The 19,594-nt window shown below is 36.6% G+C and overlaps 1 protein-coding gene across 1 annotated transcript; it reads left to right on the forward strand.

Moving 5' to 3' along the window:
• The first annotated feature begins 13,231 nt into the window (after positions 1-13,231).
• On the forward strand, positions 13,232-13,945 carry LOC120253833 (uncharacterized mitochondrial protein AtMg00860-like). The gene is made up of 3 exons (XM_039262050.1): positions 13,232-13,285; positions 13,348-13,684; positions 13,785-13,945. Exons 1-3 carry the CDS (start codon positions 13,232-13,234, stop codon positions 13,943-13,945), a joined length of 552 nt encoding a protein of 183 aa, XP_039117984.1.
• Positions 13,946-19,594: the final 5,649 nt, after the last annotated feature.

The following is a 19,594-nucleotide window of genomic DNA, read 5'->3' on the forward strand; positions in this document are numbered from 1 at the left end:
TGTAATTCTAAGCATCAAAGCATGAAAGATTGAATCTCAAACAACCATCAAATTAAATGAAGAACAACATCCCAAGTTCATACACAAGATTAACCCTAGGGTTTATCCAAATCCAAACACAACAATAAGTTAATCCTTCATGATAAGGGACACTTACACAATATACAAGGAAGACAAAAACATAAAAGAAATAATGAAAACCCCCTCTAGGTCATGATCTCCTTGAATGGATGAAGCTTTGAATGGTGATGCAATGGTGGCTTAGATCTTCACTCCAACTCCTTCTCCTTTGCTCCTCTCCCTCTTGGTGATGATGTGCACTCGTTTCCCACAAGTTACGTCATCGGAAGATGGCCGGAAGGCCTCAAGAATGTGTGGTGACGGTGGCCCAAGAGGCCAAGAAGAAGTCCCCCACATTTGCCCAAGAAATGAGCATTTATACCCCCCCCAAAAAATGCCTCCATAGGGGTGGTATACCGGCTCAATGAGGACCTCATTGAGGTGGTATACTGGCTCAATAAGGACCTCATTGAGGCTGTTTGGGGTAGGCAAAAGTGCACTCTTGCACTCATAATAGTATCCATACTGGCTCAATTAGCACCTCATTGAGCCAGTATGCCTTCAAGCAAACTACTCTCTTCTTTGGCTACAATATTCATCCCGGGGCCGATGCTACATTAATCTATTATAGTACCGTGACCTGGTTTTCTTCTCTTTTTTGCCCAAAGTGTATATTCGTTTCCTCCATGGCGTTTATGTGCCCTGAGAAGCAAATAATACACAATTAAGCACAAAACGGGACATCAATCCTTGTAAAAATACATGCTAACCATATAAAATACATATACTAAAATACATACATTTAGGCACTTATCAACAAGTCCATCTATAACATAGATACTAAAAAGGGTTAAGTTGAACGAGTCGGACCCTTCATACTTCTGGCATTGTCGTTTAGGTCACGTAAACGAGAAATGCATCTCAAGACTTCATAGGGATGGAGTTCTTTGCTCATTTGATTTTGAATCATTTGATACATGCGAATCTTGTCTCCATAGCAAAATGACTAAAAGACCTTTTAACAAACAAGGTGAAAGGGCTAGATGATTTATTGGGACTAATGCATTCTGATGTATGTGGACCATTAAGCATACATGCTAGAGGTGGTTTTGAGTACTTCGTTACTTTCACAGATGACTTCAGTAGATATGGCTACATCTATCTTATGAAGTACAAGTCCGAGACTTTTGCGAAATTCAAGGAGTTTAAGAATAAAGTACAAAACCAACTTGGCAAAAATATTAAAGCCATTGGATCAGATCGAGGTAGTGAATACTTAAGCCAAGAGTTTGATCATTATTTGAGAGAGTGTGGAATAGTTTCACAACTCACTCCTCCTGGAACACCTGAGTGGAATGGTGTATCCGAAAGGAGGAATCAGACTTTATTGGATGTAGTTCGATCAATGATGACTCAAGCTGGTCTTCTAATATCCTTTTGGGGATATGCCCTTGAGACTGCTGCATTCCCGCTAAATAGAACTCTAACTAAGGCAGATGAAAAGACACCATATGAGATATAGACTAGGCAGAAACCTAATATGACTTTTCTATGAATTTTGGGTTGCGAGTCACATGTTAAAAGGTTAACATCGGACAAGCTTGCATCCAAGACCGATAAATGCCTATTTGTGGGGTATCCCAAGGAAACTAAGGGATACTATTTCTACAACCCTAATGAGAACAAAGTGTTTATTGCTCAGAATGTTGTTTTCTTATAGAAAGGAGTTTCTTCTCAAGAAGAACAATGGGAGTGGATTACAACTTGAGAAGGTTCAAGTACCACAAATTCTTGTAGAAGATAGTTTGGAAATGGAAACGGATTCACAAAGAGTTGTGGAACCCGAACCCATTACACAAGAACCAAGAAGGTCTAGTAGGATTCGTCATGAGCCTAAGAAATATGGTTTTCTCATTACTGACAATCAAATCTTAGAGCTATTGGATCAGGATGATCCCATCACCTACCGAGAGGCAATTGAGAGTTCTAATTCAGATTAATGGATTGGAGCTGTGAAATCTGAAATACAATCGATGTATTATAACCAAGTATAGACTTTGGTTGATCCACCAGAAGGTACTAAGATTATTGAGTGCAAATGGATTTTCTAACGTAAGGCTGATGACACCTTCAAAAGTAGACTAGTGGTGAAAGGTTTCAGACATACTCATGGTATTAACAATGATGAAACCTTTTCACCAGTATCATGCTAAAATCCATTAGGATTCTTCTTGCCATAACAGTATATTATAAATATGATATATGGAAAATGGATGTCAAAATAGCTTTCTTTAATGGAAACCTCCTTGAGGATGTGTACATGACATAGCTTAAGGGTTTTGTCAATCGGAAGAACCCTAACAAGGTGTGCAAGCTACTGAGGTCCATTTATAGACTCAATCAAGCATCCCAATGTTGGAACCTCCATTTTGATGAGGCAGTCAAAGGGTTTGGCTTTCTCAAAAATGATGATGAGCCTTGTGTGTACAAGAAAGTTAATGCAAGCATAGTCATTTTCCTTGTGTTATATGTCGATGACATCTTGCTTATTGGAAACGACATCCCGACATTGTTAAATATTAAGCAATGGTTAGGGAAGTGTTTCTCAATGAAGGACTTAGGTGAAGCTGAGATTATACTAAGTATAAAGATCTATAGGGATAGATCACAATGTCTTTTGGGACTAAGTCAAGAAAAGTACATAGATACGATACTAAAACGGTTTAGTATGTCTAACTCCAAGAAAAGATTTTTACCCATGTCTCAGGGAGTTGTTATAAGTTAAAGGGATTATCCTCAGACTGAAGAACAAAGGGAACACATGAGTAAGATCCCTTACGTGTCTACTATAGGATCTATCATGTATGCCATGCTATGTACCCGGCTGGATGTTGCACATGTACTAAGCATAACTAGCAGATTCCAATAGGATCCAATGGAACACCATTGCTCTGCTGTTAAGAGTATTCTTAAGTACTTACGAAGGACTAAAGATTACTTATGGTGGTAAGAATGAGCTCATTGTAATGGGTTACACTGATGTTGCACTTCAAACCAATGTCGACAACAGTAAATCGTAATCTGGTTGTGTGTTTTACTTGAATAGAGGTGTTGTAAGTTGGAAGAGCTCAAAAAAGGGTACCGTTGCTGATTCTACCACAGAGTCTTAGTATATAGCTGCATTGAATGCTGCTAAGGAGGTAGTTTGGCTTAAGAGGTTCCTTACTGCATTAGGAGTTGTCCGAAGCATCCTAGATCTAGTAAACCTCTTTTGTGACAACAACGGGGCCATAGCATGGGCCAAGGATCCCCAGTCACACCAAAAGTCCAAACATATACTCAGGAGATTCCATCTCATTCGTGAGATCGTCAATAAAGGAGATCTGAAAGTTTGCAAGATTGCAGGAAAAGACAATGTAGCTGATCCTTTGACCAAGCAGTTGGCTAGGCCAAAACATGATCGTCATGTTAGGTTTTTTGGTCTTCGAATTATGCCTGATTAGGACTAGTGCTAGTTGGAGATTGTTAGTGTAAGCCTTAGCCCCAATATATTGTATGAACTCTTATTATTTGGATAATTATTATGAGGCATCATTTTATCTATTATTATTTATGTGCATAGTTAATAAGATAAAATATCCTTGAATATTGGTTCTGCTCATGTTATCAAATGCGTGATTTGTATAGTAAAACCTTTAAAGCATAAACTAGAACAATGTTCTAAATGTCCCTAGTCGATTATTTTCATAGGAATGAAAATAAATTAAGACTAGTATGTCTTTTCATGAGATGGCCTAGTTTTACGGGTCATAGGATATAGGATATCAATCAAAGGACATAGATACATGTTAGGGAATAGTATACCTGGATCGATCCGCTCTTGAGAACACTACATGGTTGAAAGTCATAAATGTTTTTCTCAAGCAATTCTTGTACTCGAATCTTTCAACCTGAAATTCACTATGGATCTCGGATAAATCCTTACATGCTTTAACTTACGCCTAATGTCATTCTTAACTGAGTGGAAAGTACGGGTATTTTTTGGCATGTCACGGTTCATACTAAGAGACATGAGTGAAGTAAAGGGATTGTCCTTCTCTGTAGAGAGAGAGAGCATATCACCGGCCACTTGATTAGTGAGAGACTGAGTAATGCGTGGCCTTGCCCAAGGGAAACTGATAAGAGTTATCATTTACTTGACCTAGTCAGTTCACTAAGATATCAAAAAATTAATTACCATTAAAATAAGGGTGACTCGCTCTATGCCTTATGCTAATTAAGATATTCAGTGGCAAAGAATTGTATGAGGTTGTGATAGGTTATGTTAATCCTCGAAATTAACCTTCAGTTTATATTGGGTAATCGTATTATCTTGCTAGAGAATAATTATGATTTATGAGCGTTAAAATTATTCAAACTCATTGCCAATGTTAAATGGACCTACAGGATCATACACTAAGAATGTCGGGATTAAGATTCAGCATTTGTTACTTATTGAACCACCTATTTAGTGTTTTGGTGAAAAACCTAAATTAGGTGGAGCGAATAGCTTATTCGGGTTAAGTCTTATTAAGTGTTGATCCAATCTAATCTATTTGGTTAATTAAAATGGTTTAATTAATCAAGTAAATAAGAGATTCCTAATTTGATTAGGAGTGAAGGGTTTTTTCGTAAATTAGGGTTTTGGGTTTCCAATATATATAGATGGTCTAAACCCAATATGAAAAGTGAGAAAAAAATAGAGTGATTGAGAGATTGTCTCCTAAGAAACCCTAGCCGCCACACACTTTTCTCCCTTGGTCGCTGACATCGGATCTCACCACCGGAACCCGCCGCCGCCGCCGCGGCGCCTATAGCCCCTTTACTTTTGAATCTCGAGTGCTTGCTACTCGAACCAAGAAACAAGTGTTGTTTCTTAAGGTACATACCTGCCTGAATCCTAGAGGCGTTCGTGTGTACATGATAGTAGAGGGGAGTCGAGATTCGCAGTCCCTTTCGATTTCGGGGAAACAAGGGTGCATTCAGAATCGTCATCAAAAGAAATGTATAACTTTTAATTATCTATTTATTTAGAATTTAATCCTAGTTTTGGCATGCGCTAAGGTTTTATCATGTTTACTTGCCATTAAATATTTTGTAATTCCTTATTAGAGTGATAAGATCCTAACACCTAATACAACCTAGAAATTGACATACAAAGTTCTCATGCATATTAATACATCAAAGTACACCAAGCATGGATCGCAATAAACCAAAATGCAATAAAATAGATCAAAGCATCCAATGTACACAAGTTCACCCCAAGGTTCACCAACATCCAGTGACCTTGGGGTTTAGTTGTTCATACTAAGAAAATACATGATCAAGTTCATAAAAACAACTAAATAAGCAACAAAGAACTCCCTCAAGTGATGAATGTCGAGAGAAAAACTACGGGAAGCTTCCAACGATGCCACCAAAGGGGTGACTTCATTGCTTTCTACAAGCTTGAACAATGGGAAATGATGCCGGATCTTTTCTCTTCTTTTGATTTCCTTGTCTAAAATGTCTTCTTGAGTCGTCTTTACCCAGGATTATGAAGATGGAGAAGAATGGTGGAGATAGGAGAAAAAGGTGTGTAAGAAGCCCCCTCTAAAAGCCCTCAAACCCCTTTTAAAACTTTCTCGGGTTAGCATCACCGCCTTCTTCACAAACGTGATGTAGGCTGTCAAAGTCTCAAGAATTTGAAAAAATTCATGGAGTGCTACAGTAAATTGCTACAGTTGACACACCCCATGCGTGTGTGTGTCGCAAGTGCACGGGTTATCAAAATAATAAAGTACCCCGGTGAGTGAGTAGTTGTATCCATAGGAAATAGTTGTTAAGAAGCAAGTAGTGATGCTATTTAGCCATCGAGTGAACCAATTCGTAATTTGAGTGGATAATATCAATGCAAATAAAAAAATAAAGAAAAGAGAAAAGAGAGTAATAAAAATAAAGAGAGGTAATCAATGGGAAGATGGGGTACCCGGATATTGCTCACCCTAGGACTACTGTTTCAAGTGCAAGACTAATCATTATGCCTCCTAACTGATGTTTAATGAGTCGTAGAAATCCAAATACACACGGCCCCAAACCTAAGGTCAACCATGACTAACCCTTACACTATGCCCTAGTAGAAAAAGATGCTCTCGACGTCTCACACTATGTAGGGTTGCTTGGAGCTCTAGGGATTCCAAGTGATAAACCATATTCCCTAGTATAGATCTAACACTTTGGTCCAGGCGAAAGACCCCTAATCACGATTAAACCCCAGCACTAAGTATTACTTCAACACTTCACACTATTGCTAGTACAACTAAGCCCCAGTGGAGTTTGTCTCTTAGCACTTCACTCTATCATGACAGCAAAGAACTCTTTGAACGTGGAGGTAGGATAAATCACATCGGAAGGGAAAGGGGATGTTCCGCTACCTCTCGACTCACCCTCTCGACTCTCTTCAACCTTGCTTTGTCTAACCCTAATAAAGTGTCACACATTCACAAGAATTACCAAGATAGATTCTTAACCCTAGTGTCACTCTAAGGGAAAATCAATTCAACAAGCATTCAAGGTTGAAACTCAATTAAAACATCAATTAAAGAAACATAATAAGAGTCAATGAAACAAAATCATCCTAGGGTTTACAAGTCCAAGCACCCACTAGGGGTTTAGCTCTCTATGGAGCAATACAAAAGCAAATATTAAATCAAGGATAAGTGCAAGCAATCCATGGAGAAAACCCCTTCATAATCCGTATCGATGGTCTTGTGGAGCCTCCTCGTCTTTTGCAAAGGTTTCCTTGTCAAACTTAGGGCACACCTCGCTGAATTAATACTGACGAAAGCTCCCCCAATAGTTCTCCTCCAAAGAAACTCGATGTTGAAGGCAGTAGTACCACTCCAAAAACCTAGCAAAAGCCTCTCCAAACCCTAGCCATGAGCGCCTCTAAAGATGGGCCAAAGATAGGAAAAAAATCCCCAAATAAAACGCTAAAAGCGGTATTTATAGGGATTGAGTCAGGCATCCACAAGGGCGTGTTGAATTTCTACACGACCTTGTGGATTTCCAATTCTTGTTTTCCTGCGAGCTGTGAACATTAACTGCTATAGTAAGTTTGTTGTAGTGATTTGCTACAGCAAACTACTACAGTACTTTGCTGGAATGCTCCTGAATCCATTCTTTTCATCGAGGCCACGTGAATGGGCACACATCCATGCGGTGGATCACGTCACATCTTCAGTAAAACAACATTGGTAAAGCTCTTGACAATGTTACACAAGTCAAAATATATGAGTGTGACTGTCTTTGTGCCCCTCCATTTTGTGTATTCACTTTGAGCATGATGGAGGTTGGCACACACCCACATGTTTTTTAGCACAACTTGTGTCTTCACATTCGTTCAATCTAAGAAATTCATCAACAATTTTGTCCACGATCTACTTTTGCTTCCTTTCTTCAAAACTTGTCTCCACAACGCTAAATGCACAAAGGAACACAAATACACACGAATGAACCATAAAATATGATAAAAGTAATACTTAATGCAAGAAAAGTATAATTTGTATTACTTATACACAAAACCTTATCAACAGTACAGTGCGCTTGTCATCAGATTCACAAGCAACTTCACCGTCGTTAGCAAACCCATCAATGAAACCTGAGATCCCTGCCATTTCTCAAGTTCTTCATCCTACAGTAGCTGCTACAGTGTTGTTGTAGTAACCAGGCTCTAAAACACCATTTTCAGTGTCGTTTTCCTTCTATTTTGCATTGTCGAGCTCACTTGAGTATCCTCAAGACCTGTAACACCAATAAGACCAATTAAACCACTCAAAAAGAAACAAATCATCAATCTATATATAAATAATACAAAACAAATACATATAAAATACACACATTTAGGCGTTTATCATTCCCACCATGTGCTTGGTGTCAATGCTGTTGAAGAGAAGAAGGTACAATGACATAACATCCTCTACACTCGGGGCACCATTAAGAGCAAGGTATGTAGGATTATTGTTGATAATGACAGCTGTAATAGCATTGCTAGTTCAGACTTGGTGGAGAGATTGGGATTAGGGTTGAAGTAGGAGCGTCACCTTAGTCCATACAAGATGCAGTAGCTCAATGATTGTGGATCGTTGCATGTTAGCAACATTGTAACAGTTCAGTCCTCCATTGGGAAGTATAATGAATAGATGGAGTATGATATTATCCCAATGCAAGCATGCCAATTACTATTGGGACACCCTTAGTTGTTTGATCATGATGTCCATATTAGCAGCTGTGCTAACCGACTCACTTTCATTTACAAAGGGAATGCATTTCTTTGCTTCCTATGAATCTGGAGGAAATATAAATGGATGATCTAAGAGAGAGAGAGAGAGAGAGAGAAAGAGAGAGAGAGTGCAAAACACTTGAGTGAGAGCCACCATCATATGAGCGAGTAAATCCAAAGCCAAATAAAACCCCATAGCTTAAATTAACCAAGCCCCAAGAAAAAGAGGGTTAGTGATGTTGGGTAAGAAGGGGAACATGAGGGCTTTGAGAGAACCCGATTCTATGTATTTTGTTCTCCTATACAAAGAAAGTTTGCTAACTACTAATGATTTACCCTCTACTTTGGAGTAAAATTTTTAGGGGGGTACCAAACTTTTGTCGATTATCAGTTTGGGGTCCAAAGTTTAATTTGAATCATAAAGGGTACCCAACTTTGATTGTCTTTCACCGGTTGGTCACCCGGGCATCTCCGGTCCAAATTTTATGATGTGGCGCCCGGAGCAGCCTCGTCAGCAATCTGAATGTTTCTCATGTGTTTCCACATCAGCAGGTATGGTCGAGTCAGCCCCCCACTCACGTGATGGCATAAACCCTTGGCCACGCGTCGGGCAAGCCTCTCTTCAACGGTCGCATCGGCTGCAGCTTCTTTCCCACCAACCCACCGAGAAACCAAGGGAGAAGAGGGTTTTTTGGTGAAGAGAGGAGGGTTTCTTAGGATTTCTGAGCCGACGAGAGGATTTCAGCGCGCCGAGGAGAGGGTTTTCTCGGTGAAGAAGAGGGTTTTCTTAGAGAAATTGTTTTCTTAGAGCGATTTATTGAAGTCCGGTGTGTTGATTGGCAATTGACAAGTGTTTTGATCTCATCGAACTGTTCAATTGCTGATTTGAAGGTCTCATTGAAGGAATCATTCATCGCCTCCAAGAAATCCTGAAATTTTCATCTGTTTTTCCAATATACACATTCTTAGGTTTTTTTTTGTACACTATATTTTGAATTCTGTATTATGAATACTGATTGGAATAAAATAAGATATTATGAATACTGATTGGAATAAAAACAGATCTTATGAATTTTGTATTATGAATATTGTATTGGAATAAATTCTGCTATTATGAATTCTGTATAATTAATACTGTATTGGAATAAAATCTGGTATTATGGATTATGTATTATGAATACTGTATTGGAATAAAATAAGATATTATGAATACTGATTGGAATAAAAACAGATCTTATGAATTCTGTATTATGAATATTGTATTGGAATAAATTCTGGTATTATGAATTCTGTATAATTAATACTGTATTGGAATAAAATCTGGTATTATGGATTCTGTATTATGAATACTGTATTGGTATTATAAATTTGGCAATGTTCTTCACAAAAATAGTGATATTTGCTAACATTCACAGCTGATCAAAAAACCCCTGGACATTCACAGCTAACATTCACAGCTGATAAAAAAACCCTTGGACATTTATAGCTAACATTCACATAACATTCACAGCTGATCAAAAAAACCCTTGGACATTCATAGCTAACATTCACAGCTAACATTCACACCTGATCTTTGCTAACATTCTCTAGTTCACAGCTAACATTCACAGCTTATCAAAAAACCAAAATAACAAAAATGAAACATTCTCATAGCAGCACCCTTGGACATTCACAGCTGACCTGCAGAAGTCCCACTTCCTGGTGGCAGCCATACCCTCCTTCTCTTGTCAGCACCTCCTACTCTAGCAGTATCCTTGGCCTTCTTTTGTTCCACATTTGATCCATTTTGTGTCTCCTTGTTGCTAGTATTTGTAAATTTTTTCACACCCCTTGTCAGCAGTTTTAGAATTTTGAGTTGAGTCCCTCCTGATGGTTGTTCCAGATTAACTGTATGCAAAGTATCTGTGTTGGCCTTCATTGTTAAAGTAGAAAACATAAATCAGTCAGTGGCACTAAACTACAAGACTAAAATTAAATACTAAACTTTAGAAAAAAATAGTTATCCAACCTGTGCCATTGGATGCTCAATCCCTATATTAGCTCCTGAAGATGTATTTGTTGTTGCAGGTGGCACACTCTTGTGGCTCTCCTCTGTGCTCAACCTTAATTCACTAAGTGAGCTTGGAGTGGTTGTCCCATGAACTTTATAAGAGGCACATATGAAGTTAGTTATAAGAAAAAAAATTAAATCCAAGTACATTTAAACATTTAAACAATACAGAATTTAAATCCAAGTACAACCATATTTGCAATGAACATGTGGAAAAAAATCTAAACAACACAAAAATTTACTTAGGAGCATGCTCGAATGAAACACAATAAATTATAACTGAATTCATACTTAGAAGCATGTTGTTATGCAAAACCTTTCCAGAGCATGCCATTAAAAAAAAAAGCAGAACAACATATTTTAAGTTTCATATTAACTTTAAATGGGAGGCAACAACCTCAACCATATTAGCATTCCATATATATGTGATGCCAATCAATGGGAGAAATAAACATGAGAAAAAAATTTAAATCCAAGTATAGGCATGCTTTATGAAAGGCACATATGAAGTTAGTTATAAGAAAAAAATTAAATCCAAGTACATTGAAACATTTAAACATAAGGACCAACAAGAGAAGAAGAAGAAGAAGAAGAAGAAGAAGAAGAAGAAGAAGAAGAAGCACTGTTTTTCTTTGAAAGTTAGAGAAGAAGACTAGGTCAAGAAGAGCTGCATAACTTTGTATTATACCCAAATACCAAAGGCATCACATGTGTCTGTGTCTATTGACAGCACTGAATGAGCCAAAACAACTTTTCCAAATTACCTGCTTTCTTCCATTGACAAACATTAAAAAAAAATCTACTTATGTTTTTTTTTATATTATTTCAAAAGTTCAAATAGTGTAGATCATCTTAAGTTGCATCATAACAAATCCATCATCCTTTTAAGTTATATCATCTGACATTATGACCTCTAAGTTAAAGTTCATATGACATTGTGTCTTCTCATTCAATATCAACATTATATAATGAAAGTGATGTAAGATGAAGACTAATTCTGAAGAAGCTAGCCATCTTAGTACTACTCTTACCCAAAAAATACTTAAGATGAAGACATTGAAGAAGCTAGCCATTAAATGAAATTTATAAATCATGATATGGTTTTATATCGTGATATTTATGTTAAATTGAACTGATTGTACTCACTCAATTTTTTTTCACATATTCTTTATCAATAAAAAAAATATGAGTAACATCAAAATGGACACACCTTGATCAATATCATACAAAATCTCTGTACATTAAAAAAAAGAACAGAAAAGATTAAAATTAAAGTTAAAAAAATTTAACTTTAATTAACTTAGAAGCATGCTCGAATGAAACACAATAACTTAAAACTAAATTCATACTATAGAAGCATGTTGTTATACAGAGCCTTTCCTTTCCAGAGCATGCCGATGCAAACAAAAAAGAGATTTAAAGACATATTTCATATCAACTTTAGATGAAAAATAACATTTCCATCATTTTCATATCAAAGGATTTTCAAGAAAAGTATGAGGAATCAGGGCTTTCGAAGAGAGCACTCACAATATTCTGGTGCATCTTCTCCCTCTTGTCGTCTTTCCCAGTTAACCGTCATTTTGCCTACACCTCCCTCAGTAGCACCCGATTTTTCACTCTCTACACTGAAGAAACCCTCTTTTCGGCACTATAACCCTCCAACAGACCCTTTTTCTCTACACTGAAACAATCTTCTACCCACTTCAACCCTCTAAGAAAACCCTCTTCTTCACCGAGAAAACCCTCTCCTCGGCGCGCTGAAATCCTCTCGTCGGCTCAGAAACCCTAAGAAACCCTCCTCTCTTCACCGAAAAACCCTCTTCTCCCTTCGTTTCTCGGTGGGTTGGTGGGAAAGAAGCTGCAGCCGATGCGACCGTTGAAGAGAGTCTTGCCCGACGCGTGGCCAAGGGTTTATGCCATCACGTGAGTGGGGGGCTGACTCGACCATACCTGCTGATGTGGAAACACATGAGAAACATTCAGATTGCTGACGAGGCTGCCACATCATAAAATTTGGACCGGAGATGCCCGGGTGACCAACCGGTGAAAGACAATCAAAGTTAGGTATCCTTTTTGATTCAAATTAAACTTTGGACCCCAAACTGATAATCGACAAAAGTTTGGTACCCCCCCAAACTGATATGAGCGAGTAAATCCAAAGCCAAATAAAACCCCATAGCTTAAATTAACCAAGCCCCAAGAAAAAGAGGGTTAGTGATGTTGGCTAAGAAGGGGAACATGAGTACTTTGAGAGAACCCGATTCTATGTATTTTGTTCTCCTATACAAAGAAAGTTTGCTAACTACTAATGATTTACCCTCTACTTTGCCTAGTTCTATTTTGGATCTTTTGTAGGTATATGAGGATGTGTTCCCTTATGAGGTCCCACCTAGGCTACCACGAAGCGAGGAATCGAACATTAAGTTGGTTTGATAACATGAGCACCATTGCCTAATCGGCCACCTTACCGCACCAATCCGAATGAGACAAAAGAAATCTAGCATCAAGTTTAAGAACTACTCAACAACAGTTACATAAGGGAAGGTCTCTCTCCTTTTGCAGTCTCAGTTATTTTAGTTCCTAAGAAAGATGGTTCTTAGAGAATGTGTGTAGATTGTAGAGCCATTAACAACATAATTGTGAGGTAGAGGTATAGACATCCCATACCTAGACTTGATGATATGCTTGATGAACTTAGTGGATCTATTATCTTCTCGAAGATAAACTTGCATAGTGGCTATCACTAAATTAGAATGAAAGAGGGTGATGAGTGGAAAATGGCATTTAAAACAAAATTTGGATTATATGAATGGTTAGTCATGCCTTTTGGTTTAACAAATACACCTAGTACTTTCATGAGATTGATGAACCATGTACTTAGAGTGTTCATCAGAAAATTTGTGGTAGTTTGCTTTGATGATATCTTAATTTTCAGCCGTCTTTAGATGATCATATTGACCATTTACGTAATCTACTTGCTGTTTTGAGAAAAGAACAATTGTATGTCAACCTTACAAAGTGCACCTTTTGCACCAACAAATTTGTGTTTCTTGGCTTTGTGGTTTCATCTCAAGGTGTTGAGGTAGATGAAGACAAGATCAAAGCGGTACATGAGTGGGCAACACCCCAAAATGTGAGCCAAGTGAGAAACTTCCTAGGACTTGCAGGCTTTTACCACAGTTTCGTAAAGGATTTCAGCACCATTGTCGCTCCAATTAATGAAATTGACAATAAAAGAAGTACCATTCAAATGGGAGGCATCACAAGAAAAGGTATTTCAAAAATTGAAGGACAAATTGACATCCACACCACTACTTGCACTTCCTGACTTTGGTAAGATTTTTGTAATATAATGTGATGCAAGTGGTGTAGGTATTGGCGGGGTGCTTGTGCGAGAAGGTAGGCTCATTTCTTATTTTAGTGAGAAGTTAAGTGGTCCAGCTCTCAATTATTCTGTTTATGATAAGGAATTATATGCGCTTGCGAGGGCATTGGAACTTGCCAACATTACTTATGGCCTAAAGATTTTGTGATACATTCTAAAATGAATCATTAAAGCATCTTAAGAGTCAATTAAAACTAAACCGTAGACATGCAAAATGGAGTGAGTTCATTGACTCTTTTCCTTACATTATCAAGTACAAGAAAGGGAAGGATAACCTTATAGCTGATGCACTGTCTAGGCGTCATGCTTTGATGTCCCAACTAGATGCTAAAATTCTAGGTTTAGAGAGCATTAAAGAGTTATATACTAAAGATTCATAACTTGATGAACCCTACTCTAAATGTAGTACAAGAAAAGGTTGGGAAAAGTTTCTCTTGCATAATGGTTTCTTGTTTCAAGCTAACAAATTGTGTATACTAGATGGCTTTGTTCGCTTATTACTCTTGCAGGAAGCAAATAGAGGCAGTCTAATGGGCCACTTTGGTGCCAAGAAGACAGAAAATGTGCTGATCGACCATTTCTTTTGAGCGCTACATACAGCGTGATGTTGAGAGCTACATACAGCGATGCTAGACGTGCCACAAAGCTAAGTCTCGTTTAAACCTACATTGATTGTATACTCCCTTACCTATTCTTAGTGCACCATGAGAAGATATTTCTATGGATTTTGTTCTTGGATTACCACGGACTAAGAGGGGAAGGGATTATTCTATATTTGTGGTAGATGATAGGTTTAGCATGATGGCTCATTTGATTCCCTATCATAAGATCGATGATGCTTCACATGTTGTTGATCTATTTTTTTAGGGAAGTGGTGCAACTACATAATGTGCCACAAACCATTGCCTCAGATTGTCATATCAAGTTCTTGATCTATTTTTGAAAAACCTTGTGGGGAACGCTAGGAACCAAGCTATTATTTTCCACTACGTGTCACCCCCAGACAGGTGGGCATAAAGAAGTTGTGAACCACACACTATCCATGATATTAAAAACAATTTTAAAGAAGAATTTAAAGATGTGGGAGGAGTGTCTACCATGTCGAATTCGCATATAACAGGGCGATACATTCCACCACTAAATTTTGTCCATTCGATATTATATTAGGAACAAGCTAATATAGATACAAGCAAGCGTTCTGAATATGTAAAGAAAATACATGAAAGAATGAAGGATAACATTGATAAAATCACTCAGCAGTATGAAAAGCGAGCGAACAAAGGAAGAAATAAGATACTGTTTGAGCCGGGCGACCTAGTGTGGATATATTTACGTAAAGAGCATTTTCTGGTGCACCGCAAGTGCAAGTTGCAACCACGAGATGATGGACCATTCCAAGTGCTTGAGAAGATCATTGACAATGCGTACAAGATCGAGCTTCTAAGAGAGTATGGTATTAGTGCTACTTTTAAAGTTACAGACCTTTCACCTTTTTTTGGTTTAATCTAGTCAAGGAGGACTCCTTTTCAAGAGGGGGAGGATGATGAGGACATCACTTCCATGCCAACTACACCACCTACGGATGGCAATACTTCAACTGGTATAGAAGAAGAAGCATATCAAGAACCATTTTACACGAAACCGTGCTAAACAAATCCAAAACCAGGTGAATGCTAACTTAAGCTTATTCTTAAATTATATTGAAATGGTGGTGTTTCCAATTCTTTTTAACTTAATTGCACTTAGGTGTACCGGAAATGAAGACATAATTCCAGACTTAGTCAAACAAGAGAATAGCAAAAGAGAAACATTTGGAGCTATGCCACATGTGGGCCTCACATTCACGTACACGTCCAAAAAGGAAATTGTACCTATCTTTGCTGGCCCCGCTCAAACTGAAGGAGATGTGGTTTCTTTTTATGACAAATCAGGCCAAAATATTTCTTTCCTAAACCAACCCAATTTTTTGAAGAAAATAAAATCAAATCCCAATCAACCAGGAAATCAAGTATCATAAATTCAAGGATGAGAGATTGCACCTGCCATATTCACGTTCTACAGTACCTCATGTTACTATATTTAGATTGATTTTCTAGCCAATTTTATGTTTCTATTTTAGATTGTTTTCTGAGCAAATTTCAATTTACTATTTTTAGATTGATTCCGTAGCCAATTTTAATAAGATAGTTTTCTTGTATCCCAAGTTTAAGTCAGCTATAAATAGCCTTATACTTTCTCCCTTGGAGGATGGAACTTTGATTATTATTCACGAAATAAGAGTTGTCTTACTACCATTGTTCTTGTGAGTTCTCCCTAATTCGTGAGAGAAAAGTTTCAGCTTTCTCCTAATGTGTGCTCTACGCTTCCGGGCGTTTTGTGTGGATTAGTTTCCGGTTTGTGGTTCTGTGATTGTTCGGACAGCAGGTCGGAGTTCTTAAAGCTTCGGATCTCAAGTCAAAAATAATCAATGTAAGAATTTCTAAGACCAATGACATTTTTATGTAAGTTCATTTTTTTTTTTCTAAATTTGCATTATTAACATTTGTCTTCAATGTAGGATAAGATGTTGACCTTGAAACAATATGCATCTTTTACAAAATTTAGATCAAGAAACTCAAACCTACTCCAATACATGAATTGCCCTTTCTATTAAATTTGTTGGTGGAGAGAAGAAAAGAAAAGTCTATGGTCTTAGCTCTCAAGCATCTTCCTATTATGGATGCTCCAATTCAAATGTCAATAACTCAACTACAAAATCTCCTGTTCTGCAAAATAATGAAGATTTACAAAATGAGTTAGTATCTGTATGTAATCTACTACAAATCCCAAGAAGGCCGGCATCAGCAAAAACTTCGAGAAACTCGATAAGAGATGGCTGAAATGAGGAGGATGCTATAATTATTTCTATCTCAAAATCAAGCACCTTCTCAAATAAATCATGGAGGTCATGATGAAGATGGTGATCTTGCTCCACCGAGTTAATTGTTGTTATTCCTATATTGTGGCTTATTTGTCATATTTGTTGATTGCTTGTGATACTTTTGAGTTTTACTACTTGCCACTTACGTTACCTATGTGTGCTTGCACTTATTTTCAACATGACTTGTGTTATTTTTTAATGCTTTTGGCAAGGTTTAATATAATCTTTCGTACTTGGTTATGATACATTGCAATTGTTATTTTTAGCACATTATATTAACAAAATATTGATTACTCTAAATGAATGATTTAATACAGATTTTTGTATTATAATTTATAATATAATTATAAAATAAATAATTTAAATTTTATTTAATGTTAGTAAGGGATTACTCAGGAAATAATCCCATTTTCAATCTTTATAATTACCCAAGGGTCATCTAGGAAATAATCCCTTAGTATATTTAGAAATAGATTACCAAGGATACGATTCATTTCTACTCCATCCAAATACTAATGAATTACCCTGGAAAAAATTCCAGGAAATATTACACAGGGATCACCCATAGATTTAACATTTAAATTTTTGAAAATTTAACAATAGATTACCTAGGAAAAAATCTCTCGTTACATTACCTAGGATTGCCAAGGAAATGTTCCGTAGTAAATTCCTTGTCTTTTATAAATTTGTTAACATAAATTACCTAGGAAATTTATTATTTACTCCCGAAATAATTTGTTGCTATTTAATGAGAGATTATAAAATCCCTAGGAAAATTATTACCCACGAGGCTTTTACCCAGGGATGTCAATTCCCAGGATAATCCTCGCTAAATAATATATTACATAGGGATTTTAGCATTTTAGCTATGGAATTTTCCTAAGCTAATTACTGTTTTTTGTTGTAGTGGTAATACTCGATTTATAATGATGACTTACCACCATTATTCGTGTAGTTGATTTCTTTAATGCAAGCATACAGATTTTATGGATTAATGTGTATAAATATTAATTCACTTATGATTAATTTTTGGATCAAGTGGGAGAATCTTAGTTTAAATTTAGTTCGGATTTAAATTATCTTCATGATAATTTAAAATTAAGCGGATTTAAACAACTATAGTAATCCATAACATTATATTTTGATGAGGACATGACTAGCAAAACTCCTATTCAAGTTCCAATTGGTCCAGTCACTCGTTCGCAAATTAAGCAATTCAAGGAGGCTTTAAATTGGTTGATTAAAGAAATTTGGGTGCAACCTAATCTGTTAAGGCCCATTAAAGGTGATAAAGGTGTGTCACATGGAGGAAAATCTATCATTCAAATTCGACTTTGTAAACAAAATTTTTAAGGATGCAACATAAGAGGAACAAATCAAAATTAAAGATTTCTTACCATTTTAGCTTCACTATAGAATCAACTTTAGCAAAATAATTATTATATTATTCCTTATTTAGTTTGACTTAATTTGGAGATTGTAAGGCTTGAATGCCAAGAAATTAGTATAAGGCTTGCATGCCAAGAAATTAGTATTTTCCCTATTTAGTTTGAATAATTTAGGAATTTTAGTATTAATTTAAAGATTTTGTTAATTGCCAAAATTCACTGACTCCTCTATTTAAGAAGTCTAATAAGCTAAAATAATCAAATTACCATTTACCACAAAATTGTGAGATTCTTTTGGAATTCCCTTTTGATTTTTGAAAACTATTCAATCTTATCGGAGTTTCTGTGGTGCTTAACCATTGACTTATCGAACAACCTTCAGCAACTGCTCGTGGCGTCTTCATATACCGATGTTCTTACTTGATATTGGACTGTTACGGGATTCGTCATGAGTTGGCGGATTCATATCACATTTGAATCCTATATTAATCCTAATTGGTATTTTTTATAATGATCTATTTTAATATTTAAAGTGGAGCAAATTCTTTGATGGAAAGGATTAGAGGTCCCAGATCTAACATTCTCGTGATTACTCAACTCCATCGACAGACATCGACAAAGAAAATAAATAGATTGTAAGGATCTTAAATTTTTTTCAAGTGCAGCATTTGGTTTCTTTAAGTGTAGATGTCAGTCTCTTTGTTGTCCTGTATAATTTGCTATGGTGGGAGGTAAGTGATCTTGCTTCCGCCATTATTTAATTATTTAGATTTACCGACATATTAGATGTTATTTTCTAATTTTTATGATATGATATATTTAAATGTTTAGATGTTATATGCCTTGGATTAATTTCTAACAATAAGTACCAATCAGAAACAAATCCAATAGAATGGGAAAAAAATGAGTGTTTATTATGTGTGATTGTGGTTTACTTTTTAAAATATTTGGAAATTGCATTTTGTCTTTAGTTTCTTCATCTAACGAAACAAAGAAAACAGTACTTCTCCACTATTTTTTTTTTCTTCTTCTTTTTTCCCGTCTTTCACACGGATGCAAAGACACAACATAAATAAATAAATAAATAAATGTCTATGTAAGATTCTAAACTTTTTCCAAGCCCATGCAATTCATGCACGTACGTCCGCAACCTCATCCCCGTCAAACGCTACAAACAAACACTATTGCCTGTCATGATTCACTCTCCGTTTTGCCCCTAATTATAAGACTTTATTAATTCATATATATAAATATATATTCAAAGAAGTGGCCATGCAATACAGGAAGATCATGTTCATATATATCCTAACCGACAAAGCATGGTGGTGGTTTAATGACTCTAATCCCCCACCAATTTCTGCTACGAAATCACTTTTTGATTCCCAGCCTCAAAGTTCAAAACCACCCCAAGGCTTTCCCACACCTTTTTCACTTTCTCGATCATTAATTCACCTAGGTGTCCATATTATATATGAACATATATATACTT

This window comes from Dioscorea cayenensis, unplaced genomic scaffold, assembly GCF_009730915.1.
Source record: "Dioscorea cayenensis subsp. rotundata cultivar TDr96_F1 unplaced genomic scaffold, TDr96_F1_v2_PseudoChromosome.rev07_lg8_w22 25.fasta BLBR01000220.1, whole genome shotgun sequence".
NCBI lineage: Eukaryota > Viridiplantae > Streptophyta > Magnoliopsida > Dioscoreales > Dioscoreaceae > Dioscorea > Dioscorea cayenensis.

What these genes read in the sequence shown, in the direction of transcription:
- LOC120253833 (XM_039262050.1), top strand. Translation starts at nt 13,232, where the DNA reads ATGCCTTTTGGTTTAACAAATACACCTAGTACTTTCATGAGATTGATG. An exon ending in TCATGAGATTGATGAACCAT is followed by an intron (nt 13,286 to 13,347) that starts GTACTTAGAGTG and finishes CTTAATTTTCAG; the next exon opens with CCGTCTTTAGATGATCATAT. An exon ending in GGGAGGCATCACAAGAAAAG is followed by an intron (nt 13,685 to 13,784) that starts GTATTTCAAAAA and finishes CAAGTGGTGTAG; the next exon opens with GTATTGGCGGGGTGCTTGTG.